General features: G+C 54.9%; 2 protein-coding genes and 1 long non-coding RNA gene across 9 annotated transcripts in view; 1 reads left to right on the top strand and 2 right to left on the bottom strand.

Annotated features, from left to right (window-relative positions):
* Window positions 1-986: 986 nt before the first annotated feature.
* Window positions 987-3,197, bottom strand: LOC114672231 (uncharacterized). The gene is made up of 2 exons (XR_003722474.2): window positions 2,694-3,197; window positions 987-1,801 (listed from the first exon to the last, which is right to left on the bottom strand). It is a non-coding gene; the product is annotated as an uncharacterized LOC114672231 (long non-coding RNA).
* OVOL1 (ovo like transcriptional repressor 1) lies at window positions 2,638-13,085 on the top strand. Of its 2 annotated transcripts, none has more exons than XM_015113654.3 (4): window positions 2,638-3,098; window positions 9,863-10,080; window positions 10,370-10,559; window positions 10,877-13,085. In XM_015113654.3, the coding sequence occupies exons 1-4, from the start codon at window positions 2,936-2,938 to the stop codon at window positions 11,170-11,172; spliced, it is 867 nt and encodes a 288-aa protein (XP_014969140.1). In that variant the 5' UTR covers window positions 2,638-2,935; the 3' UTR covers window positions 11,173-13,085.
* LOC106993192 (uncharacterized) overlaps window positions 4,940-25,974 on the bottom strand; it is a 48,647-nt gene continuing 27,612 nt past the window's right edge. For 3 of the 6 annotated variants that reach the window (XR_013403562.1, XM_077962394.1, XM_077962393.1), the window contains 3 exons: window positions 21,124-21,246; window positions 19,766-19,875; window positions 4,940-5,293 (listed from right to left, as the gene is read on the bottom strand). Coding sequence is in view for 1 of the 6 variants with exons in the window: in XM_077962395.1 (XP_077818521.1) it covers window positions 16,826-16,994 (169 nt within the window). In the remaining 5 variants the exon portion in view is untranslated. Of the gene's footprint in view, window positions 5,294-11,850; window positions 15,164-16,684; window positions 16,995-19,748; window positions 19,876-21,123; window positions 21,247-25,974 lie in introns of those variants that run through there. The other 3 variants (XR_013403561.1, XR_013403564.1, XM_077962395.1) reach the window with 3 other exon arrangements.

Raw genomic sequence — 25,974 nt, 5'->3', positions numbered from 1 at the left:
TGGGTTCGTGGCACACACACTAGACTCACTCCTGCTTTGTGGCCTTGGCATCAGCTGTTCCTTCTGCTGGTCATTGTCTTCTCTGCTCTGCACAGCTGGCTCCTCCCTCTCATTCAGGCCTCAGCACCCCTACCTGCCACCATCACATTCTCTTGCCAAATGTTTTGTTTGCGTCTTATGCTTATGCTTACTTGTTTCCTTATTTGTTTGCCTTGCTTTGTAGAATCTCAGTGCCTGGCACAGCAGGTTCTCAGAAATTAAGGGATGAATTTAGGGATGAATGAATGCCATGTAGCTGGCACTGTGCTGCTAGATGAAAAGAGATATGCTGCTAGATGTGAACAGAGCAGAGGGCGCCAGCCTTCATGGCACTCACAGTTCAACTACATGTTTCCCCGCCGTCACATACATCGTCTGTCTCCTGAGCTGCCCAAGAAGACAGCCACACCACACACCGCGGCCTGTGGGTCAAACCTAACCCACAAAGATGTTTTGTTGGACCCATTCCATGTTTTAAATTTTTTTGATTAGCTGGGTGTGGTAGTAAACACCTGTAGTCCCAGCTACTCAGGAGGCTGAGGCAGGAGGATCACTTGAGCCCAGTAATTCAAGATTGCACCACTGTGCTCCAGCCCAGGTGACCTAGTGAGACCCCAACTCTTAAAATTATTTTAAAAATAAAAAAATTGAGCTAACGTTTAAAAATTAAGTCAGTTTCACTTACAAATCTGGACTTCTGGCTTCTCTTGGAAAATGGAAAGCTGTGGCCATGTGAGGTTTGTGCACCTGAATGACAGGATTGTGGCTGCCTTTCAGATAGGCACATTCTCTCCAGTTCCCACCCACTCTCTTCTCCCCCTGACCACCAGGGTCAGTTGTCTTTTGTCACTGAATTTGTAGTATTGTCTTCCTGTATCTGTGTCTCTACCAAAAGTTGGACTGTGAAAGGTGAATGGGTCACGGGAATCAAGAAAAGAGGATATTCATTCATTCAACAAACATTTATTGATAACCCACTTTGTGCCAGGCACAGCTGGGGATATAGCAGTAGACAACACTGCCTCCCACCTCGGGCCCCATTCCACACCCTGTAACCACACCTTGTGCAGGGAGGGGTTCCCTTGGCCGGCTTCACTTTATTTACCCAGTGTCCTGTCCTTCTGGACACTGGAGTTGCTCCCCTGATGGGGAAGACTGCACCTTGTGTCTAGGGACATCTGTGAAGACTTCACCATAGTATCCACCGAGCACCCACTGTGTACCAGACCATCAGGGGGTGGCACGACAAAACTGCTCAATCAATACTTGTTGAACGAATGAACTAACTGCACCTCTCTCCTGGACAGAGAGTGGTTTAAGGTTGTTTCTCCTGGATTCATCTCAAAAGATAGGCACATACCAGGTGTTCACTTAATGTCAGTTGAACTCAAAGGTCTGGCTGGGATCAGAGTGGAGGTCACAGCCCTTGGAAAGGCAGGGGAAGAGGCAAACGCGAACGCCCCATCCCTGCCCTTAAGTAGGTCAGCGAGTGAGGGAAGCCCAGCCAACCCCAAAGTGTCACGATGGGATGGGAGCGTGGGCTTCATGGAGGCCTCTGAGGAGCGGGGGCATCCCTCCACATGGGCCTGGGGCCTGAGGAGAGTATGAAGAGTGGCTGGGGGCGCGGGTCCCAGGCTGAACCTCAGCCCAGGGCAGGCCGTGGGTAGGAAGCTCTCCGCGGTGGCTGTAGCAGGTCAAAGGCGGCTGGGCCTTTCCCGGTCTGAGGTCCCCAGCCCTCCGCACTCCACCAGCCTGGCTGCACCTGAAATCCACCCATTTGGGACAAGGAGAGTTTTTGAGGGTGCATAAGTCCCAGTGGCCAAGACGTGGGGGTCTGTCGGGCTCTCGGCGCACTCCGCGCAGTTGAAGCCACTTCCTCCGTGAAGGCTTCAGGGCAGAACGCGGGTTCTCTGCCGGGTACTCGGTCGCGCGGTCCGCGCCTCCCCACACACCGGCCGGGGACGCTCCTGCGGCCCTGCGTGCTTTTTCGCACGAAGCCGGCGCCCAGCAAACACCCACCGGCTGAGCCACGAGTTGCTCAGCCAGGCCTTTGGGATCCCACGCCGCCTGGGCCCAGGCCCGGTTCAACAAGTGCGGACCGGGCCGCCCGTTCCCGCCCGGCGGCTTCGCGCCTCCCCAGGAGCCTCGGGCGCGCCGGGTTGGGCCGGCCCCAGTTGGACGAGTTTCGTGTCATCACCCGCGGAGCGTGCCAGCGCCGGTGCAAATAACGTTGCCCCCTCCCTCCCTGCTCTGCTCCCTCCGAAACCCCTGTTTGCAAACGCCGGTACGCCTGGCTGGGAGGTCCCGCTGGAGCCGGGCCCGCTGGGCAGCCAGGGGCAGAGTGCCCGACGCCCGCCCCCCGCCCTGCCCGGCCGCCCCGCCCGGGCCGCGAGGCCACCTCACCCGCAGCGGAATGGAAACCGGTTCGACAGGTAACAAATAGGTGGGTTGTCACCGTTATTTCCCAACGCATGCGCCGTCGCTCCCCAGGCCACTCCAAGCTAATTAGATCAGATCACCGCCCCCCACCCCCCCGCCCCAGCCACCAACACACACCGCCGCGAGCCAATAAAGCGTCAACCCGTCCGTCCGGCTCGCACTTTAAGACTTCCCGAGCGGCCGCGGGGACGCCAGTCGAGCCGGGAGACGCTTACCTGCCGCTTCCCGGTGCACCTGGCCTCAAAGGACCTCGTTTGCAGGGAAGACGGCGACACTCTGCGGAGTTGGAACCGGCGCGCGCCGTCCGGGCTCGGACCTTCCCCGGAACGTAGGGGCGCCTTAGCGACTCCTTCCCTGCTGTGCCCCGTTCCCGGCGTTCAGCCCGGCCCCGCAAAGGTGGGACGGTTCCCGGCTTCAGTTACGGAAGCGGCCCGTGTCCAGCGACGAGGGTTCGAAAATGCCCCGCGCGTTCCTGGTGAAGAAGCCGTGCGTCTCCACGTGCAAGAGGAACTGGAGCGAGCTCCCAGACGAGGAGCGCGGCGAGATCTACGTGCCAGGTGAGGCAGCTGCCCTCCGGCCTGGGACGCCCGCCACGGCGTCGAGGCTGCGGGCGGGCGCAGGTAGGTCCGCGGAGCCGGACGGCAGGCGCGGTGTGGGCTCCGGGGCTGAATGCGGCCGCGGCCCAGGCTGGGTGGGCCCGCGGCTCCCGACCCGGGGCACAGGGGGCGGGGGCGGGGCCGGCGGAAGAGCGCCGGTGGGGGCGGGGGCTGCATGGTGGAAGCGGAGCCGCTCCCAGAGTATAGGGGGCGCGGAACCGCTTACCCCCACCCCCTGAACCGCGGCACAGAGGAGGCAGTGGGGTGTGTCACCGCTCAGGCGACCCTCGGCTCCGACGTCGTAAATCCAGAAAACCGGGATTTGCATGAGGCGGGAGGAGGGCACTGGAGCGATGCCACTTTGGGGGGCGGGGAGCGAGCTGGAGTTTCGGCCGAGATTTGTGTTAAAAGACTCTGAGCTCCAGCCGCTCGCACAGGTCCTTCCTCCTCCCCGACAACACTGGTGGCCGGGTCGGAGTGAGGGTCGAGCCGGTGGGGGGTGTGGGCCCCCAAATTTTCGTGGGGCTCCGGCTCCTGGTCCCGCGCAGTGCGCCGAGACGGTAGGGCAGGCGCCCGCTGCGCCCCTCTTGCCCTTAAAGCAGAGGTGGGATCGGGTCTCACGTCTGCTAGAAACGCACTTCCTTCACCTTGGCGGAGGACACAATTGCATAGAAAGCAGCTGAAGGGAGCCCACCCCACAGCGGGGGGCCAGGCCCGGGGAAGCTGGTGTACCCAGTTATTTTTGGCAAACGCCTAGACAGCGTCGACTGTGAATGAGTAACCCGAGTTGCTTCTTCCTCCAGCGGCATCTTCCCCTGGACGCCCCAAGAACACTCCTATCCCTTCTGTCCTCCCCAACCCCCAACAAAGTCTTTGGTCTGGAGAAAGCCTGCTTCCTTCCGAGCGCCCCCTCCCCAGGCCGTGGGGGCGGGGCGGGGACGCTCTGAACGCCCAGCCCAGCCCCTCCGAGGGGGGAGGGGGGAGTAATTAACCAACTGACTTTGACCCTTGATCTGCAGACTCCCTGGCACCGCCCCAGGCCTTGTAGGAAAGTGGGGAAATGAGGGCAGCAGTGAGGGGCCCTGTGAGGGCTCTTGCTCAGTTTCCCTCCTGAATCAGCTGTTGAAGACAGTGTGGTGAGGTCTTTGTGGCCTGTGGTGCTGGCAGGATGTTTCACAGCTTAACCTGATCTCAAGGGGACCCCTCTTTCACAGTTCCTTAAAACAAGGGAATGTGCCGGAAGACCCTGATAACCTCATTGGGGAAACTGAGGCAAAAAGGGACGTGAGTGGCCTTCTCACCTGTGGCAGATTAGGGTGTGGGCTCAGGATTCTGTTTATAGCTTCTTGTTTGGCCACCATCCCTGGTGAACTGGCTGGTTCTCTACCTGGGGGTTTGTGGGGGCACGCACAGGGCCGGAGCCCCCTCCCCGCTCGGCCCTCCGCCCTCACCTATGTTTGACTTGCTGCTTAGCTGCTCCTTGGAATCTGATAAACTGAACTTGGACCGTGGTAAAGGTGAGCTGAACTCCGAGCCAGGCTCAGTGTGATTTTTTTTTTTTTTTTTTTTTTTTTTTTTTTTGAGACAGAGTCTCGCTCTGTCGCCGGGGCTGGAGTGCAGTGGCCAGATCTCAGCTCACTGCAAGCTCCACCTCCCGGGTTCACGCCATTCTCCTGCCTCAGTCTCCCGAGTAGCTGGGACTACAGGCGCCCACCACCGCGCCCGGCTAATTTTTTGTATTTTTTAGTAGAGACGGGGTTTCACCGTGTTAACCAGGATGGTCTCGATCTCCTGACCTCGTGATCCGCCCGTCTCGGCCTCCCAAAGTGCTGGGATTACAGGCTTGAGCCACCGCGGCTGGCCTGTGCTGTTATTTTTAGTTTTATTTCACATCCCAATCAGTAACAGATCATGTGTTGACTTTTACAAAGAACAAAGAAATTCCGTTTGTTGAAATCATTGACTTCTTTGTGTCCTAGCGATTTTCTCCACCACAGTTCTAGTGGCCACAGTGGAAGTGGCAGGGGAGACTTATGCCCCAGGGGCTGTCCCATCAGGTGCAGGGGAGGGCCTCTGGGTGGTCCGGGCCACCGGCTGCCACTGTCCAGGTGAGGGAGACCTGCCGGCTTCTCTGTAGGCTCCTCCAGGATGTGTGACGGGAGTCCAATCTCAAGGATGAAGAGAGAATTTGTCCTCATCTCTCTGGCAAGGAGAGAATCCTGTGGGTCAAGTAAAGGGTAGAAGATAGAGAACTTAATTTTGCCTCTGAAAGCCGTGTGGCCCACTGAAGAGTTTTCCCAGAGTTTTTGGCAATGAGAAAGGGAGTGTCCACAGTCCACGCTCGGGTGCCTCAGATGGCTGGAGAGTGGGGGTGTGTTTTGTGCTGGCCTGTCCCCTGGCGGGGCCATTCCATCACCAGCCAACCATGACCCCAGAGCCAGCTGGGCACGTTTCCGTTCGCCTCACAGATTCCTGGAACGTTGTGACCAGCTAAGCGTTGACCCTATTTCCAGTGGAGGGCCCAGGAACGTGGGAGTGTTTGAGTTCTGACCTTGCTGCCAGGTTCCTCTGAGACCCTCAAAGCCTCCCAGAGACCACCTGGAAGGGGAAGGTTTTACTGGCCAGAGGTGCTGGGCCCCAGCCCGACAGCACTGATTCCAGGGCCCGAGTTTGACAATCACATCAGCCTCTCTCCCCCAGGTAGAGTTCTAGAGCTTCTCATTCCCAGGGCAGAATCTTTCCCCTGGGAAGAGGTGAAGACAGCTCCATGCATGCGCCCTGGAGACTCGAAAGGATTACTGGCTAGGAAGCCACCTTGAGCCACCGCCCCCCCCACAACTGCCCTCCCCTCGCCTTCCTTTGTTATGTCAATATTGACTTGGAGTGACAGGGAGTAATGCCTGGTTCCTTGAGGATAAACCCAGGCACCTGTACCCAGGGGGTAAATTCTACCTCCTGGACTGACCAGGGAAGGGCTCCAGGAACAGGGTTGAAGCTGGTTCTCCCAACCCCCCAGCAGAGCCCCACCCCCTGCTGAGTGAAATCTCCAGGTCAGAAGGCACCTGAGGACAGACTGGAAGCTGGAGTCAAGGAGCATCCCAGGGCCTCTTCCAGGCTTCCCAGCCTCCCCTCTGTCACTGGGCTGGCCACGGTCTGCTCTGCCACTAGCCTGGTGGACACTCGAGCTCAGGGAGGCCAGCAAGCTGGGCGGTGGGACACTGGAGCTTCCTTCAAGGAATGCGGCCCAGCCTGGCTCTACCGCTAGGTAGTGTGGGCACTTGGGCAGGTCTCTTTCTAGCTGGTCAGGAAGGCTGAGAGTGAGCTTTGGGGCCCGAGGATGCGTCGGGGGTGAGGATGGGGAGAGCTCCAGCCTCCGATGGGATGGTTACCCTGTAGTGGTTCCTTGGCCGTGTTTGGCAGCGAAGGAGATGTTTGCTGTGCTTGCCAGGGAGTGGGGCTGGGAGAGCGGACAGCCACACAGTGGATAGAGACAGAGGAGCAGGATGGGCCTGGGCAGCAGCTAGCTGAGACTCCTACCTGTCCGCCGGGATCCTGTCACCCAGGCTGCTAGGCTGTCTGTGCTGAGCTTGGGTGTCCTGAGGCGGAAACCTGGCAGAGGATTTGTCCTGGAAAGAACAGGTGAGGGCAAGTCCTTTGGCCGCAGGGAGGATGGCGAGGGAAGCTGGCCATGGGTGAAGTCGGGGCTCCTTTGTATCATCGGCCATTTCAGCAAGTCCTGGATGGAGTCCCACAGGGACACTGGGCCTGTGCCCGGCTGGGTGGGGGCTGCCACAGGAAGCACTGCCCCCACTGTTCTGGGCGGGCACCCTGGCAGGAGGTCCAAGGCACAGTTTTAACTTCTTTGTGGATACCCAGTGAAAAGTGGTTGGGAAAGAGGGAAAATATACTGTCTGAAGGAACTTCTGGAAGTTCACAGTGGGAACAGAAAGAGCAGAGACTGGCCCATGCGTTTCTGGGCTGGCCTGCCTCTGGCTGGTGCTGGGTCCTTTTGGATGATTTGCTAGCTGACCTACAGAGAACAGAGGAGATGGGCACGGGGGCACCAGCCCTTCCTGATAAGGGTGTAAGGCTGCTGAAAAGCAGCTGCACTGTGCTGACATGCCGTCTCACCTTCAGAACTGGGCTGACCCCCATGTTCCGGGGCAGCACCCATGTGGTCAGCGGGGCCCAGGAGGGGGTCATCCTTGCATCTGCTTCATTTGCTCTCTCCAGACAGCCAGGGACAGGCCTCATGCCCAACATCTGGGCCAACAGCTTTCCATCCAAGAGATGGAGGACTTACAGAGGCTAAGGCAGGAGACAGGCCTCGATGGGCAACTGCCCTGGACACGGTTCCTCGGTGTCCGTGCCTCTGCTCTGGGCCTGGCCCTAAACATTGTCCAGGTAGAGGCAAGTTGGGCTAGCAGGAGGGGACCCATAAGCCCCCAGGCAGTAGGAAGAGGGCCAGGCTAGTTTGGCCTTGCCATACTCCACAGCTGTGGGTGGGTGATGAGTGGTCACAGCGCCACCGCCTTGCCGGAAACATCTAATTAGGGACAGAGAGCACCACAAGCAGGGCCCAACCAGTTCTGCTTCCTGCCTCCTGCCACTCAGCGACACTCAGTGCCAGGTGGCACGCCAGTGCGCACTCCCTGTTCGTGTGGCCACAGGAGGGACATGCTCATGGGGGTGGCAGGGAGACAGGTTTGGCAGGGTGGGTGGGATGAGGCAAACATCCCCACCCTGGCGGCGGGTGGCCGCCCGTCCAGCCTCCTCTGCCCCTCTCTCACGGTGGAGGTGGACCAGAGAGCCAAAGCAGGCAGGCCCACTCTCTCTGGCCCCGGTCTCCCAGCACCAGCTCGGCCAGGTTTGTGTGGAACAGCAGAGGCGGGCAAAGGACACAGGTCTACCTCCCAAATGCATGGATCTCAGGACCCTGACCATGAGCCTTCCCTCTGGTGGAGGAGAACAGCCCAGAGCAGCCACTGTTGTGGGCTCAGCCCGTCCCTCATCTGCTGTCTCCTGCTGTGGTGCGGCTGGGGGACCTCGCTCACACCATCCAGTACTGACAGGCAGAGGAGGGTAGGGGTTCCTGTTTGTCTCCACCTGGATTGAGAAATGGAAAATGTCATCCAGCTTTGAATTCTCAGCCAAGGTCTCCAACAGCTGGTGAGCCTGCATGAGAAGCTCACCATTGCCCCTGCCCACCCCCAGCCAGACAGCTCCTGTGGCAGGGGAACAAGCCGGGGTAGACAGCCAGACCCCGACACTCAGGCTCAGAGAGAGGTGCAATGCCAGCCCAGAGGCCAGGCCTGGGCCAGGCGCTGGTGAATCAACCCTAGGAATGAGGTGGCCCATTAAAGGCCCCCGGACAGACGGACGCCAGTGCCTGCAGGACGGGTTCTGGGCGGCGGCGGGCGCATTCTTCTCTCTCAGACCTTTGTTGTGTTTTGAGGGGGCGAGGGCTGGGGCCTTTCCCGAAACTTCAGCACTGTCAAACGCACCCTTGCTCCACAACCACATTCCTCTGCTTCCCCCACGTCCCTGTCCTCTGGGAGAAGAGGTGAGGGTAGCAGCCCTCCTGCCTGGGCCCTTGCCCGTTCTCTGCCTCGCCGACTGCGGGGCTGCAGGGTGCACAGGGCCATGCTCCTGCTTCTGCAATCCCACATCAGCCTCCCTCAGAAGCTCACTCATCCTGTAGGTCATAGGCCCCTGGTGATTTTTCCTTCTGAAGCTTGGAGGATGTCCTTAGCTTACGGGTTTCAAGTACTGAGCTCAGGCTCTTTGGAAGAAAAATATTAAGTTGAAAAATTTGCCCCAGCTCTGTTGGCTTTGAGAATTGTCTCTCTGTGTCCCTCAAGAGTGCTCTCTTTCTGGTCGTCTGTAGTCAGCACCGGGCTTAGGGTCTGAAGCCAAGCCTCCCTGGCCCGCTCGGTGTGAGGTGCCTGCCGTGGGGCGTGGCTGCATCCAAGGGCTGCCAGGTATCGGTGCTGCCGCTGCTGAGGGAGCCCAGCCCGACATGCCCCAGCGAGCGGTCCTGCCGAGGGGGAGGGTTGCATAAGCCTGGGCAGGCCGCCGAGACTGTTAGGCTGCATCCACCTGCAGCTCCCTGACCTCCTCCCTGTTCCACCCACCTGGCCTGTTTCCCCGCAGAGCTGGGACCAGCTGGGAGTGGAGAGCCTGGAGCCCTGGGCTACAACAGCAGGGACCGGCCTGCTGGGGTGGGGGTGGGAGGCAGGGCTAGGACCACCCACACCCCCAAGACCAGCAGCCAAATCTGTCGGAGGAGAGGCCTGGAGCGGCCCAGACCACCGGGGACCATTCTGATGCAGCTCCAAGAGCTGTCCCTGGGCAGAAGGTCTCCACTGGCTCATGTTCAAAGCCAGGGTGCAGGAAGGGGGTTCGGCCACAGAGGGCTCTGGCTCCCAGTGCCCTTTGTCCCTGTAGGAGAGTGGATGAGGCCTGGAATTCAGAGGGACTGGCCCAGGTGGGGCAGGCAGACAACTCCAGAGGGATAATTGGCAGGGCAATTCGGTCCTCCCAGTTCCGCTAAGACACAAATTACTCAGCGGGCAGTGGCGCTTGGCTGGCATCACCTGCAATTACCTTAATAGGGCAGGAGGGCGGTACAGCAGTGGTGGTCGGGGCAGCCCCGCTCTGCCACACGTCTGCGATGGGAGGGACGGAGTCTCCAGGTTCCAGCCATCTCATGGATAGGGAAGCTTCCAGAAACCCCGCTGGATCCTCTCTTCTCTACCAAGCCCCTCACCTGTGTGTTCTCTCCCCAGTCAGCCTAGGCTTCTGCCCACCACAACCCTACCGGGAGCCGGAGCCCTCTGTGGCCGAACCCCCTTCCTGCCCCCTGGCTTTGAACATGAGCCTTCGAGACTCTAGCTACAGTGTGGCCCCTGGGCCCTGTGTGGTGGCCCAGCTGCCCTCTGAAGACATGGGACCCTTGACAGACCCCCAGAGCAGAGACCATGGCTTCCTGCGCACCAAGATGAAGGTAATGCCACTCACGCTGTCTCTGAGGGCCAGGGGCGTGCGTGTAGACCTGTGTCCAGCTCGTAAGACATGGCACAAATGAGATGTAGGCAGAGACTGACCTGGGACCTGGGCCAAGGTTTCTGCAGAGGAGTGCCGATCTCCGGGCAGATGGCACAGAGCTGTGGCCTCTGGGAGGTGGGCACCACCCTCCTCAGGGGCACTGGGGGCTGGCATCCACGTCTTCCCAGTCTGCCAGCCTGTGGCCCTGACTTCTGGAGGTCTGTCAGCAATGCTGTCCTCACCCACAGGTGACCCTTGGGGACAGTCCCAGTGGAGATCTGTTCACCTGCCACATCTGCCAGAAGGCCTTCACCTACCAGCGCATGCTGAACCGCCACATGAAGTGTCACAACGACGTCAAGAGGCACCTCTGCACGTACTGCGGGAAGGGCTTCAATGACACTTTCGACCTCAAGAGACACGTCCGAACTCACACTGGTAAGCAGAAGCCCGTGGCTGGGAGAAGCACGCCAGATCCACCCGGCTGCGGCCGTGCGGGAAAAGCCCAGCACCCCCGCTCTCCCTCGGTGACGGGCAGCCTGGGAGGGCATCCCGGAGCTCAGGGCCCAAGTCCTCCTGAGCTCATCAGTTAGGAGTTTTGATTTGAGAGTCACTCGGGAAATTGGTGTTGGACAGGCCCCCGTCCATCCCTTGGCCCGAGAGGCAGGGGTCCTGTCCTTTCTGTGTCCAGAAGCAGCTGACAGCCTCCCAAGTCCCTGCCAGGTCTCTGATGCTGGCCCCTGTCCTCCCCGCAGGCGTGCGGCCCTACAAGTGCAGCCTGTGTGACAAGGCCTTCACGCAGCGCTGCTCTCTGGAGTCTCACCTCAAGAAGATCCACGGCGTGCAGCAGAAGTACGCGTACAAGGAGCGGCGGGCCAAGCTGTACGTGTGTGAGGAGTGTGGCTGCACATCTGAGAGCCAGGAGGGCCACGTCCTGCACCTGAAGGAGCACCACCCTGACAGCCCACTGCTGCGCAAGACCTCCAAGAAGGTGGCCGTGGCACTACAGAACACTGTCACTTCCTTGCTGCAGGGCAGCCCCCACCTGTGAGTAGCTCGAGCCCTGGGGGTGCTCCCAGAGGCCCTGAGAGGGTCCAGGGTTGCCTCCCAGCTGCCTGGCCAGCCCACCCTCCTGCGACCTCTCACCCGAACACCAGTGATCAGGACTGGAGCCCCCGTGCCTTGGTCTCCCTTCTGGGCACACGTGCTCACTCAGGCCCAGCAATGACCTCTGCTCATTTCTGCATTTTTGACTTATGGTCTGAGGCTGCTCTGAGCCTGGGAAGATGTGCCTATGTCTGGAGAAGGGATGAGGCCAAGGCTGCCTTCAATTAGAAGCAGCCACCCACAGAGATAGGCACTGTGTGCCTGGCAGCAGGACTTCCTACCCAGAGGAAATTCGAGCTAGGATCCCACTGCCCCCGCCTCTCAGCACAGGGCAGGGGCTGCAGGTCCCCAGTGGACAGCAGAGTCAAAAGCACTGGCAAAGGGCACCTCTGCAAACAACCGCGGTGGGGGCTGGCAGCGAACCCCCCACCTGGCAGGGCTTCCTCTAATGCTCAGGGTTCTGGAGGGCTCTGTCCTTCCGGCAAGGAGAGGCACACATGTGTGCCCAGCCATGTGTGTGTGCGTGTGCTTGTGTGTATGCACTGCTCTGTGTGCGCGTGCATGTGCACGCACAGGAAGCCTTTCCACATATCACCTCATTTCTAAGAAATAAACTGCAAGGTGCCAAGAAGGTTTTATTTCCTTTTTTTTTTTAAAGATGACAAATGTACAGATGTTAATATATTTTTGGTGCCAATGGCGATGTTTTTAAGAGCGGGACGGAGCTGGCTTTTCTCCATTCCCATGCGCTTCTATTTATCCTGGACATTTCAAACCTCCTCTGTGCCTTGGCTCTGGGCAGGGGCTGCCCCAGCCCACCCCCATTCTTTGTACGTGCTGAGACAGTCACTGGAAGATCTTCCTCCAGCGGTGCCCTGGATGGCTGCTCCTGCAAACAGCACGTGGCATCTTCTGCTCTTCCCTCCAGGCTCTGCCCTGCACATCCTGTCAAGGCAAGCCCCAGTGACCTGGAGAGCTGGCCTGATGCTGAGGGTGTGGCCTTCTGGGGCTTTAAGGGGCAGCAGGTGGGACGAATGACGATGTCCATCCACTACCTGAAGCACTAGGACACTCTTGCAGGGCCAGGCTGGAAGGCCGGCCCTTTTCTTGGTTGAGTCAAAAGCCCTAGCACAGTGGCAAAAAATGGGACAGAATGACGACCAGCACCTCAGAAACTTCCAGAGGAAGGAGAGGATTTGATGGCTATCAAATTGTATCTGTTGCCTTTTTTCTGACTTTTTCACCTGGCCAGGCTGGCGTTTGGAGTGCCTGTGGGGAGAGCCATCCTGGCTGGCTGGCTGGCTGGCTGGCTGGCTGGCTGGCTGGCTGGCTGGCTGGCTCCCTTGCTGCAGCTGGGAAAGGGATTCTGGGTATAAAGGGGTGTGTGTCTTGTGGGCCAAACGGAAAGACAGGCAGGGGTCAGAGCCAGCCTGCCAGAGGCAAAGGCAAAAGTAGTCCCCAGAACACAGCCAGCGGGGCAGCCCCTTAAAGCCAAACCCCACCCGAAGCAGAACCACTTTGGCCTCCCCTGCCCAAAATGGGTAGTGTCTACACCTCCCTGGGCTCAGGCTCAAGCCCAGCCCTGGGCTGACCTAAGAGGAAAGCGCCTTCCTGGACTGCCCTCTGAAATGTGTATAGATTGATTCTAAAAACTCTTGTTTCACTTGACTTTAGAGTGTCTGGGGAGCTGCCATATTCTGAAAGTTACATAGCACACAATAATGTTATCTGGAAGCTCTGTTTTTGTTTACATTTCTGTATCCCTGGGTTGACTGCCAATCCGAGGCCGTCATGAAGCTCTGTGTTGTCTGTTTTATTTTATAACCTTCCTCTCAACTATTAAAATTAGAGATCTAATGTTTTCTGTGTTTTGGATGTTTTTGTCTTATGGGTCCCTTTTTCCCCATGCAGAGAAGTAATCGAAACGATTGACGCATTCTTATCCAAACCTTTCCTCGTTTCGGTCACCGGGGGCGCCCTGGTCAAGACAAGAGCCTGGCCCAGATAGCTTAAGTGACCTGCCCAGGGCCTTGGACAGTCACTGCCTGCTGAGTCCTGGTTCAGCATTCACTGCTCTCGGCAGTGGCAGCAGCGGGGTCCCCTGGGCTCCGTCCATCTGCCTCATACCACCCTGCATCCTGACTGGTGGCCTCTGCCAGGCTGAGACCACCAGGCTTTATGTAGTCACCCAGGGATCCAGTCTTGGCCTACCAGGAACCCCCCCCAGGGTTAGACCATAGGAGGAGCCACAGTCCCAAAAAGAGGGTGCAAAGCTCACATCACTTGCGGTCAGACACTTAGGGACAGCCACACTCTGTGTCCACACACCTAGGGACGGCCACACCTCTGCCCACGCACCTAGGGACAGCCACACTCTGCATCCAGTCACCTAGGGACAGCCACGCTCTGCATCCACACACCTAGGAATGGCCACACCTGTGTCCATGCACCTAGGGACGGCCACACCTATGTCCATGCACCAAGGGACGGCAACACCTGTGTCCATGCACCTAGGGACAGCCACACCTGTGTCCATGCACCAAAGGATGGCCACACCTATGTCCAGGCACCTAGGGACGGCCGCACCTGCACAGCACTTGTGCTGTGCCAGGCACACTCAGAAGTGTGTTACGTGTATTGGCTCACTTGACTCAACTCGCTTCGGAGGCAGGTTCTGTGACCACCCCCACCCTGGTAGAGTGAATTTGGGCAGCTGACACAGTGTCTCACGACTGATCAGCAGTGGAGCTAGGATGCTACCCGCCCGGCCTGGCCCAGGGTCTGCTCAGTAACGCTGCTCATGCTATGGATGGAGAAAGCAGGAGGGGACGTAGGGTCCCTCTAGGAAATTCAAACTAGGAGGAAATCTGGAGCTTGCCTGGCTTTCCCTGTCGCTTACCATGATTGCTCTGGGAGACTGATCTCTTTGGGGCCCCTGGTCCCTGAGTCCCAATTTGTTCTTTTCCACCATGGCCTGGCCAGATGGATAAGAAAGCTACAGGCCTGGGACACTGGTCTTGTTCCAGGAGGCGTGAGAAGGGTTGGTACCAGGCGCTGTGAGGTAAGGGAAGACACCCTTTTCCAAGGCTCCCTGTAGTCAGCCCACAGGACTAAAAAGGGCCCTAACCCATCTTCTGTCTCTAAATAGCTGGGCATGAAGGATTTATCTTATCTAGAGAGAACTCTCTGTGAAAGGCCAACTAGATCCCATTTCCTATCCCAAGACATGCAGCCCCGTTGTTGGGAGCCCAGGGGACTGCCCACCACATGAACTTCAGGAGGCAGCACATGCCTCCAGGAAGCCGGGGCAGTGGAGGGGTGGAAGAGGCTCCCTCTGAGCCTCTGCACTTCCTCCCACGCCTCAGATGAGCTCAGGTGGGTGCTGTGCCCTGTGTCACCCAGACGAACTCTTCCCTAGCAGGGTGGGGCCAGTCACATTTCCGGCCCAGAATATTCTCCAGGCTCTGTTGGATGGCGGCTGTGAGGGAAACGAGACGTGTACAGGGCTCTGCTGACTGGGAAAAAGAGAGGAGATTAACCCAGAACAAATGGTGTGGCCAAACTACAAACACTATGGAACCCAAAAGCAGTCTTTTGCATCAGAAAGAACAAAGGCTTCTTGGAAGAGGTGGGTCTGCAGCTGGGCTGGAAGAGCAGGAGGATGTGAGTAGAACAGAGGAGGAGGTGTTTCAGGGAAGGAAAGTGGGCTCAGACACCAGGGGAGAGGAGTGAAGCCAGGAGCGGGGTGGAAGGCGTCCCTGTTTCCACTAAAGCCGATGCCTCTTCATTCAGCCAGTCACACCGTAGGCATTTTTTGAGTCCTGCCTAGGTGCCAGCGAGAACTGGTAACTATACAAGATTCTGAGACACAGGAGAGCTGGGGGATGTAGCCAGACGGCCTTATCAAGGATGAACGGAGAGTCCTATTTTTATACCTAAAAACAAAACAACCAAGTGCAGGGTGGGAAAAACAACAGTAAGTGCCATTAAGATTTATATTCTGGCCCGGTGCGGTGGCTTAAGCCTGTAATCCCAGCACTTTGGGAGGCCGAGACGGGTGGATCACGAGGTCAGGAGATCGAGACCATCCTGGCTAATGCGGTGAAACCCCGTCTCTACTAAAAAATACAAAAAACTTGCCGGGTGAGTTGGTGGGCGCCTGTAATCCCAGCTACTCGGGAGGCTGAGGCAGGAGAATGGCGTAAACCCGGGAGGCGGAGCTTGCAGTGAGCTGAGATCCGGCCACTGCACTCCAGCCTGGGCGACAGAGCGAGACTCCGTCTCAAAAAAAAAAAAAAAAAAGATTTATATTCTATCTTGGAATATTTTCCAATATATATATTTTTTGAGATGGAGTTTCACTCATGTCGCCCAGGCTGGAGTGCAGTGGCGTGATCTCAACTTACTCCAACCTCTGGCTCCCAAGGTTCAAGTTACTCTCCTGTCTCAGCCTCCCGAGTAGCAGGGATTACAGGCACCCACCACCACACCCGATTAATTTTTTGTATTTTTAGTAGAGACAGGGTTTCACCATGTTCGCCAGGCTGGTCTCGAACTCCTGACCTCAGGTAATCCACCCATCTTGGCCTCCCAAAGTGCTGGGATTACAGGTGTGAGCCACTGTTCCCCGCTCCATTTTTTTAATAGTGAATATATATTATTTTTACAATCAGAACAAAAGGTTATAAAACAATTTAGGTTTTTTCAGTGACTTGAAGTTCAACAGGTCAACAGGAAAATGGGGAAGTCCCTTCCCCCACCACCCAAAAAAGAGCTAATGATGGCTGAGAGTGGTGGCTCACAGCTGTAATCCCAAAACTCTCGGAAGCCAAGGCAGGAGGATCGCTTGAGCCCAGGAGTTAGAGGCAAGCCTGGGCAACATAGGGAGCTCCTGTCTCTACAAAAAAAAAAAAATTACAATTAGGCGGGGTGTGGTGGCTCATGCCTGTAATCCCAGCACTTTGGGAGGCTGAGGCGGGTGGATCTCCTGAGGTCAGGAGTTCCAGACCAGCCTGGCCAACATGGCAAAACCCTGTCTCTACGAAAAATACAGAAATCTGCCGGGCATGGTGGCACACTCCTGTAATCCCAGCTACTCAGGAGGCTGAGGCAGGAGAATCGCTTGAACCTGGAGACAGAGGTTGCAGTGAGCTGAGATCGAGCCACTGCACTCTAGTCAGGGTGACAGAGCAAGACTCTGTCTCCAAAAAAAAAAAAAAAAAAAAAAGCTGGGCATGGTAGCATGTTCCTCTAGTCTCAGCTACTCCCAGGGCTAAGGTGGGAAAATCGCTTGAGCCTGGGTGGTCAAGACTGCAGTAAACCGAGATTGCACCACTGCATTCCAGCCTGGGTGACAGAGCGAGACCCTATCTCCCAGAAAAAAAGAAGAGCTAATGTGATTTTGGACAATATCAGAAGTGTGGCACCAACAGCCAAGGCTGCCTCCCTCTGCTTGGTCAGGCACCCATCAGTGGTGCAGGGGAAGAGCAGGGCCTCACATCAGGAGCCTGGTCTGAGCCTAGCCCCTCTGTCACTGTCTGCGCAATCCCGGGCGAGTGACCACCTCTGTTTCCTCATCTATAAAATGAGGTGGGCTCCTAAATCCAAAAGTTCCAGTTCCTCTCTACTCTAAAGACTCCATAAAAACCTTTTTTTTTTTTTTTTTGAGACAGAGTCTCACTCGCTCTTGTCACCCAGGCTGGAATGCAATGGCACAATCTCGGCTCACTGCAACCTCTGCCTCCCAGGTTCAAGCGATTCTCCTGCCTCAGCCTCCTGAGTAGCTGGGATTATAGGCTCCCGCCACCATGCCCAGCTAATTTTTGTACTTTTAGTAGAGATGGGGTTTTGTTATGTTGGCCAGGGTGGTCTCGAACTCCTGACCTCAGGTGATCTGCCCGCCTTGGCCTCCCAAAGTGCTGGGATTACAGGCATGAGCCACCATGCCGGGCCTCATAAAAACTCTTGAAGGCACTTGCTGGCAAACTGGCAGAGGTGAGAAGGCTAAAGGCTGGGAGGCTGCCCTGCAGGAGGGTCCAAGGGCGGGGAGGCCAAGAGAGCGGTACAGGCAGTGGGAGACTCTTCCAAGCGCCCCAAGCCCCAGCTGCTGGGAAAGGCTGCAGGGCTGCTGGCCTGGCTGGGGGTCATGTGCTGGGACTCACTAAAGGGACCTAATTCTGGCGCTGCAGGTGGGACACAGCCACAAAATCCTCTACGGTCAAAGTACGCTGGCCGTGACTTCCAGGCCTGCTCATCAGATCCAAGAAGGTAGAGCTAGGGAGAAAACGCTGGTGAGCCGAGTGGGATGGAAAAAACAGCTGAGCGGACAGCAAGACCTGCAGCAAGGCGGCTCCCTGAGCTGAACCTGGACTCGCTGTGGGCAGGGGCTCCCCTCTCACCCTCTCACTGTTCTCTGGGTCCACTCCCTCGGGCGATGGCAGCCACCTGACCCAGGATGTCCCACTCTTTTCACAGCCAAAGCTCTCCTCCTGAGCTCTGGAGTCTCTTTGGCTCCTGCTCTCCCACCTTAGGCTCCAGGGCCTGGCTCTTTCAGTCCCTGCAACCAACCAGTCAGCTCCCAGTTCACCACCCTCCCCCAACACCCCAGCTCTCCCCTGCAGAGGTGGCATGGGGACAGCGGGGGCGGCAGGCAGGCTGCATGTGGGGGCTCAGGCACCTCACCCCTGTGGCGCCCATGCTGGGGGTAGGTTGACTCAAGTGTGGAGATTGGGGTCTTGGGCAAGGCTGCTCCCTTGTAACTTAGATCTTCCAGGTTCTGTTTCCTGATTGTAAGAGCTGGGTATCAGTGCCTGATTTCCTCCATTCCTCACTTTCTGTCTCTCTGTGAAATGATTCCATATAGTCCTACTTTGATCAATCTTTTAAAATAGAATAAAGGCCAGGCATGGTGGCTCACACCTGTAATCCCAGCCTTTTGGGAGGCCAAGGCGGGCAGATCACGAGGTCAGGAGATCCAGACCATCCTGGCTAACATGGTGAAACTGCGTATCTACTAAAAATACAAAAAAAAATTGGTCGGGCACAGTGGCTCACGCCTGTAATCTCAGCACTTTGGGAGGCCAAGGCGGGCGGATTATGAGGTCAGGAGATTGAGATCATCCTGGCTAACATGGTGAAACCCTGTCTCTACTAAAAAAAATACAAAAAAATAGCCAGGCGTGGTGGTGGGCGCCTGTAGTCCCAGCTGCTCGGGAGGCTGAGGCAGGAGAATGGTGTGAACCTGGGAGGCGGAGCTTGCAGTGAGCCAAGATTGCGCCACTGCACTCCAGCCTGGGCAACAGAGCAAGATTCCGTCTCAAAAAAACAAAAACAAAAACAAAAAAAATTAGCCAGGCATGGTGGCACGTGCCTGTAGTCCCAGCTACTCGGGAGGGTGAGGTAGGAGAATCACTTGAACCCAGGAAGCAGAGGTTGTAGTAAGCCGAGATCACGCCACTGCACTCCAGTCTGGGTGACAGAGCAAGACTCTGTCTCAAAAAATAAAATAAATAAATAAAAATAAAATAAAACAGAGTAAAACACAAAGAAAACAGGTCATTTAAAATGTGCTCAGAGGCCACGTGCAGTGGCTCACGCTTGTAATCCCAGCACTTTGGGAGGCGGAGGCGGAAGGATCACCTGAGATCAGGGGTTCAAGACCAGCCTGGCCAACATGGTGAAACCCCGTCTCTATTAAAAACACAAAAATTAGCCAGGCATGGTGGCACGCACCTGTAATCCCAGCTACTTGGGAGGCTGAGGCAGAGAATCGCTTAAACCCCGGAGGCGGAGGTGCAGTGAGCCGAGATTGTGCCACCACATTCCAGCCTGGGCAACAGTGTGAGACTCCGTCTCAAAAAAGAAAAAAAAAAAAAAGACCAAGAGTTCTTGGGGCAAGATTTGGCTTTGGGGGCAGAAGTAAATAGTCCTGTAATAGCAGCTAATCATGACTTGCACTACCTGAGCTCCTACTACGCGTCAGGCCGAAGCCGCTGACATCACCTCTAGTCCCCAAAACAACCCTAGAAGGTAGCTATTATTGCTGCTATTTTTAGGCAAAAAAACTGAGGCTCAGGGAAATTAACGATCTTGCTCAAGGTCATATGGTGAGCAAGTGATGAAGCTGGGCTCTGACCTGACGCCTGCTAGACTCTAAAGTTTGGGCTCTTGTCTCTCAGGTCCTCAAGTGCTTATGAAACTCCTTCCCATTCAGTTCTTCATTTTGTCTCCAAACACTCAGTCTCTGCACCCACTCTGTGCCAGGGGCAGTGCTCAGGTTTTGAGGATGCCTAAGATGACCTCTGTCCAGAAGGTCACCTTCGAGTGGGGGAAACAAACACGGCCCAGTCCAGGCAGCGGAAGAGGAGGGTAAGAAGTGCAGGCTGGAGGGGGCCAGGTTGCCCCAGGATGCAGAGACTCCACCACCACAGACTCCACCCTCCAGCAGGAATCTCTTAAGCTCCCGAATGTACACCCCATGTCAAGAGAGTTGAGAAAAGACAAAGGAAGAAGAAATACTAACCTGGGTGGGCACCTACCTGCCATCTGTCTGTCATACTGCACATGGCATCTCATTTAATCTTCCAGCAACCCTGAGAGGCTGGCACTGTTACTGTCACTGTCACTTTCTAGACAAGGGCAGTCAAACCTAAAGAAGTTAAGAAACAGCCATGGTCAGCCCACGTTCCCTGCAGAGCAGAGTGTCCCGGCAGCCTGGGCTTTCTCTAGAGCATGCCACTGTCTTCCCAAGAATGTGTGGAAGTAGAAGGAAAGAGAGTGGGGACACCCCGAAGCCCGACTGCAGGGAACTAAACCCAAGACCCGGAGGGAGACCACAGGTGCCCAGGGCTGGCCCCGCCACACCCTGCCAGGTGTGTTTGCTCCTGCTAATGTCTCAGCCATAGCTGTCTCTTAAATGTCCCAGACCTGGAGGAAGGGTGAGACGGAAGTGCAGGAAGGAAGATGCTGGGGGATCCGGAGTGAGCGAGGACATTCCAAACCCACAGGAGCTCTGGAAGGAACTCCCAACGTCCGCCCCCGCCATGCCCTAACTCCTCCCTGCAGTTCCAATTTTCCAAAGTAATGATCTTGGTGGGTAAGAAACTCATCCTGTCCTCACCGCCTCGGCCTTGGCAGGGCTAGTCCAGCCAGCTCCCTCCACCTCTTCCCCTTGAGGACTCCAGGCAGGTAACAGGCCTGAGCGCCTCCCTCCCCAGGCACAGCGGACAGACGGACAGACGAGACCAGGACTGGAAGGACTTGCGTCCCTGTCACCAGTCGCACAAATGAAGCTGCCAGCGATAATAACAGGGCAAGGGCGCGCTCACCAGCTCTCAGGCCTTGCTAGAGCATGGGCCCTGGAGGAGTGGGGTTCCCTGCGTGCCAGACTGGTGCCTCCTGCCCTCCCCAACCAGCGCACTCTCCTCTGACTCAAACGCCCCCTAGGCGTTTGCTCCCCTTCACTCCCTTCCTGGGAGTTCTAAGAGGTTCCTGCCAGGGTTCTCTGAAGCTTTGAGTAGGGACCTCTGTGGGGCCACCACAGCCCTCAGGCCACAGCCCTGTAAGGGAGGCGGTGGGTGCTGGAGTCAGGGCAGAGGGGCTGCTGAGAGCTGCCCTGGCTAAGTTTCGTGCCCAGGTGAGGAGGAAGCATTCCCTAAGGAAGCCAGGAGCCCTCTAAGAAGTTTGATTTGCTTGGGGTTTGAAATTTCAGCCTTAATATAAAGAGTTCCTACATATCTGTAAGAAAAATAAAATGCGGCCGGGCGTAGTGGCTCACACTTGTAATCCCAGCACTTTGGGAGGCCAAGGAGGGTGGATCACCCGAGGTCGGGAGAACATGGAGAAACCCCGTCTCTACTAAAACTACAAAAAATTAGCTGAGCGTGGTGGCACATGCCTGTAATCCCAGCTATTCGGGAGGCCGAGGCAGCAGAATTGCCTTAACCCGGGAGGCAGAGGTTACGGAGAGCCAAGATCGCACCATTGTACTCCAGCCTGGGCAACGAGAGCGAAACTCCATCTAAGAAAGAAAGAAAAGAAAGAAAAAGGAAGGAATGAAGGAAGGAAGGTAGGGAGGGAGGGAGGGAGGGAGGGGGAAGGCAGGCAGGCAGAAAGGCAGGAGGGAGGGAGGCAGGCATGGTGGCTCACGCCTGTAATCCCAGCACTTTGGTAGGCAGAGGCAGGCAGATCACTTGAGCCCAGGAGTTCGAGACCAGCATGGCTAACAAGGCAAAACCCTATCTCTACTAAAAAAAAACCCACAAAAAATTAGCCGGGTGTGGTGGTGTGCACCTCTAATCCCAGCTACTCAGGAGGTTAAGGCACAAGAATTGCTTGAACCCAAGAGGTGCATGTTGCAGTGAGCCAAGATTGCACCACTGCACTCCACCCTGGGAAATAGAGCAAGACTCCATCTCAAAAAATAAAAAAAAAAAAAGAAAAAAAAAAAAGAAAATGTGTACCATGGGAAGCTGGCAAACAGTATGGATTAACTATTCATAAAAGAGCTTCAAATGATAACAATTATATGAAAAAAGTTTTGGGAGGCTGAGACGGGCGGATCACGAGGTCAGGAGATCGAGACCATCCTGGGTAACATGGTGAAACCCCGTCTCTACTAATAAAATAAAATAAAATAAAATAATAAAAAAAACTAGCCGGGTGAGGTGGCAGGCGCCTGTAGTCCCAGCTACTCGGGAGGCTGAGGCAGGAGAATGGCGTAAACCCAGGAGGCGGAACTTGCAGCGAGCCGAGATCCGACCACTGCACTCCAGCCTGGGTGACAGAGCAAGACTCCGTCTCAAAAAAAAAAAAAAGAAAAAGAAAAAAAGAAAAAATTCAACTTCATTCATAATCCAAGGAATAAAAATGAAAATTAGGTATGTTTTACCTATAAACAAGTCTATCAAGGCCCAGTGTCATGGCTCACACTTGTAATCCTAGCACTTCGGGAGGCTGAGGCAGGCGGATTGCTTGAGGCCAGGAATTCAAGACCAACCTGGCCAACATGGTGAGACCCCCATCTCTTTAAAAAAAAAGAGCGCAGTGGGTCACACCTGTAATCCAGCACTTTGGGAGGCCGAGGCAGGCAGATCACCAGGTCAGGAGTTCGAGACCACCCTGACCAACATGGTGAAACCCCATCTCTACTAAAAATACAAAAACTAGCCAGGTGTAGTGGCATGGGCCTATAATCCCAGGTACTCAGGAGGCTGAGGCAGGAAAATCGCTTGAACCCGGGAGGCAGAGGTTGCAGTGATTCAAGATCATGCCATTGCATTCCACCTAGGCAACAGAGCTAGAGACTGTCTCAAAAAAAAAAAAAAAAAAAAAAACCAAAAAAAAGCCTATCATAAAACTAGTTTTAATATTGAAAAAGTAGAAACAATCTAAATATTTAACCTGAGTACATTAAAAATTATAATGAAATAAGCTGGGATTATAGGCATGAGCCACTGCGCCAGGCCAAGAGATCGGTCTTACATAAAAATCAAGGGTTCTGCCCGGGTGTGGTGGCTCACGCCTGTAATCCCAGCACTCTGGGAGGGCGAGGCAGGCGGATCACTTGAGGTCAAGAGTTCAAGATCAGCCTGGCGAACATGGTGAAACCCTCTCTCTACCAAAAAATACAAAAAAATTAGCCGGGCATGGTTGTGTGCTCCTGTAGTCCCAGCTACTTGGGAAACTGAGGCACAAGAATCACTTGAACCTGGGAGACAGAGGTTGCAGTGAGCTGAGATCACACCACTGCACCCTAGCCTGGGCAACAGAGTGAGACCCTGTCTCAAAAAAACAAACAAAAAAAACTATAATGAAATATGTGTAGCTCTTAAATATGATGACATAAAAATATTTCAGGAAAATGCTTACAATATACTAAGTTTAAAAGCAGGTTCCAGCTGGGCATAGTGGCTCACGCCTGTAATCCCAGCACTTTGGGAGGGCAAGGCAGGCGGAACACGAGGTCAGGAGATCAAGACCATCCTGGCTAACACAGTGAAACCCCATCTCTACTAAAAAAAATACAATTAGTCAGGCGTGGTGGCGGGCACCTGTAGTCCCAGCTACTCGAGAGGCTGAGGCAGGAGAATGGCGTGAACCCGGGAGGCGGAGCTTGCAGTGAGCCAAGATAGCGTCACTGCACTCCAGCCTGGGCGACAGAGCAAGACTCAGTCTAAAAAAAAAAAAAAAAAAAAAGGTTCCAAAACTGTATTATGGGGTAGGCACACTTGTCATTTTTATAAACATCAGTCAGTCCACATGTCTGTAGTAAAAATCATGGAATAGTAAACACTACAGTGTTTATAATCTTAAATTCTTGTTCAATGGCAGAATTATGACTTTTCTTTTGTTTTTCTATATTTTGTATTTTTTTCTACAATGTTCCCATATTGCTTTTGTAATGAAACCTTCTTGATGATTTTGAAAGAGTCCTTCAGGAAGGCAACGTTGGAATAATTGGCTGCACGAGGATGTTCTTCACTGAACAGTGAAAATTCTTGCCAATTTAGGCCAGCTGCGGTGGCTCACACCTGTAATCCCAGCACTTTGGGAGGCTGAGGTGGGTGGATTACTTGAGGTCAGGAGTTTGAGACCAGCCTGGCCAACATGGCGAAACCCCATCTCTACTAAAAATACAAAAAAATTAGCAGGGCGTGGTGGCTGGCGCCTGTAGTCCCAGCTACTCAGGAGGCCGAGGCAGGAGAATCGCTTGAACCTGGGAGGCAGAGGTTGCAGTGAGCTGGGTTTGCACCACCGCCCTCCAGCCTGGGTGACAGAGTGAGACCATGTCTCAAAAAAAAAAAAAAAAAATTGCCCATTTGATGGTTATAGAAATGGGCTGGGATGGCAACGGCTGGGAGGAAGGCCAAGGGGATAAACTGCTCCAGATCCAGGAATCCCGAATTTGATGTTACCATGAAATCTAAATGTGTAGAAAGCACAAAGAATCTGGAGTCCCCAGACACTGAATCTGAATGCTACAGCTGCTTTGAGGAAGATGCCTAGCTTTCTGAGACTCACTGTCCATAAAGTGGAAGTAAGAGCAATGTAGGATGATGGTGAAGATTAAATAAGATAATGAGTTGCTTTGTGAAGCAGAAAGCTCTAAACTAATGCTGGATGCAGCAGATAATAACATCTATGTCTGGTTTAGCTTTGGCAAGCTGGACAGCGGCTGCTGTGGTTGAATTTGCCCTGACTGCTGAGAACACTGGGCATGTTGCAGGTGAGAGACAATTTTCCCATAGGGTTCAGGGCAAACTCTTTAATTTTCTGGTCCATAGTACTATAGAATATAAAAATAAACTAGCTGGGCATGGCAGCTCATGCCTGTAATCCCACCAACTGGGGAGGCTGAGGCAGGAGAATCACATGAGCTCAGGAGTTTGAGACCAACATTGTGAGATCTTGTTTCTGCAAAAAGTTTAAAAATTAGCCAGATACAGTGGTAGGGCCTATAGTCCCAGCTACTTGGGAGGCTGAGGTGGGAGGATCACTCGAGCCCAGGAGTTTGAGGTTATAGTGAGCGATGATGACACCATTGCATGTCAGCCTGTGTGAACAGAACGAGACTCTATCCCAGAATTTTTTTTGTTTTTTTTTGAGACAGATTCCTACTCTTGCCCAGGCTGGAGTGCAGTGGCAGGATCTCGGTTCACTGCAACCTCTGCCTCCCAGGTTCAAGCAACTCTCCTCCCTCAGCCTCCCGAGTAACTGGGATTACAGGCATGCGCAACCATGCCTGGGTAATTTTTTTTTGTATTTGTAGAGATGGGGTTTCACCATATTGGCCAGGCTGGTCTCGAACTCCTGACCTTGTGATCCACCTGCCTCAGCCTCCCCAAGTGCTGGGATTACAGGTGTGAGCCACTGCATCCAGCCTAAAAAAATTTTTTTTCATTAAAAAAATTAAATAAACTTATTCAGAGCTCAGAGGAAGGTGTTTGGTGACCTGCTGACTACTCTTTGAGGAGTGAATATATGGCCCCTGATGAGAACCCCTGGTTAGTCGTGTGCTGAGCACTGGGAAGGAGAGAAAATGGCATAAAATGCAGACACCTGTTACCTCCTTCACCTATACCTGCTTACTGATGTTTTGGCGAAATGCTTGGGAGCTGAGTTGGGTGGACCAAGGATGCCAGAGCTTGTCATCTAAGGAGGCTGGGAGAGGCTGGGTGGTGGTTCTGGTTAGATGGGTCTCCACCCTGCACGAGATAGATGGGCAGGCTCATGAATCATGAGCCCCTCGTGTTCATAACCCATTAACTAGTTTGTCGCAGCACCACTCTTGACTTTCCCACAATATGGGCCCAGACATTCTCAGAGGGTACCATGTTCTTCAGTCCACCCAGATGAAATGGATTTACAAATCCAATGATGGGCTTTCTGAGTATTGACTGTGTTTGGAGATTCGTTCTTGACTGTGCCACTCCAAGTCCTTCAAATGAAAGACAACGTTCGCCCTTTTTTTTCCTTCCTTTTCTGCTCCTTCTAGGATACCCCTCGCCACGTTTTCTGTTTTACCTCCTTTTCTTTCAAGGAATCATTTTAATTGTTCTTCCTCTCCTTGTTCCTCAGTTTCCCTCGCCTTCTCCTCATGTCCTCCTCTCTCTGCCTCTGGATCCAGCCAGCGTCTTCCTCTGTGCTCTTCATGTCACAGGCACCTGTCACCAGGAGCCACTGATGCCAGGCTGTCCTGAGCCAACACACAGGGAGGACTGTGTGATGAGGGAATACAGATGGCAAG

Source organism: Macaca mulatta, chromosome 14 (genome assembly GCF_049350105.2).
Source record: "Macaca mulatta isolate MMU2019108-1 chromosome 14, T2T-MMU8v2.0, whole genome shotgun sequence".
NCBI classification, from domain to species: Eukaryota; Metazoa; Chordata; class Mammalia; order Primates; family Cercopithecidae; genus Macaca; species Macaca mulatta.
The sequence above is the reverse complement of the archived record's forward strand: the minus strand, read 5'-3'. Positions and strand labels throughout refer to the sequence as shown.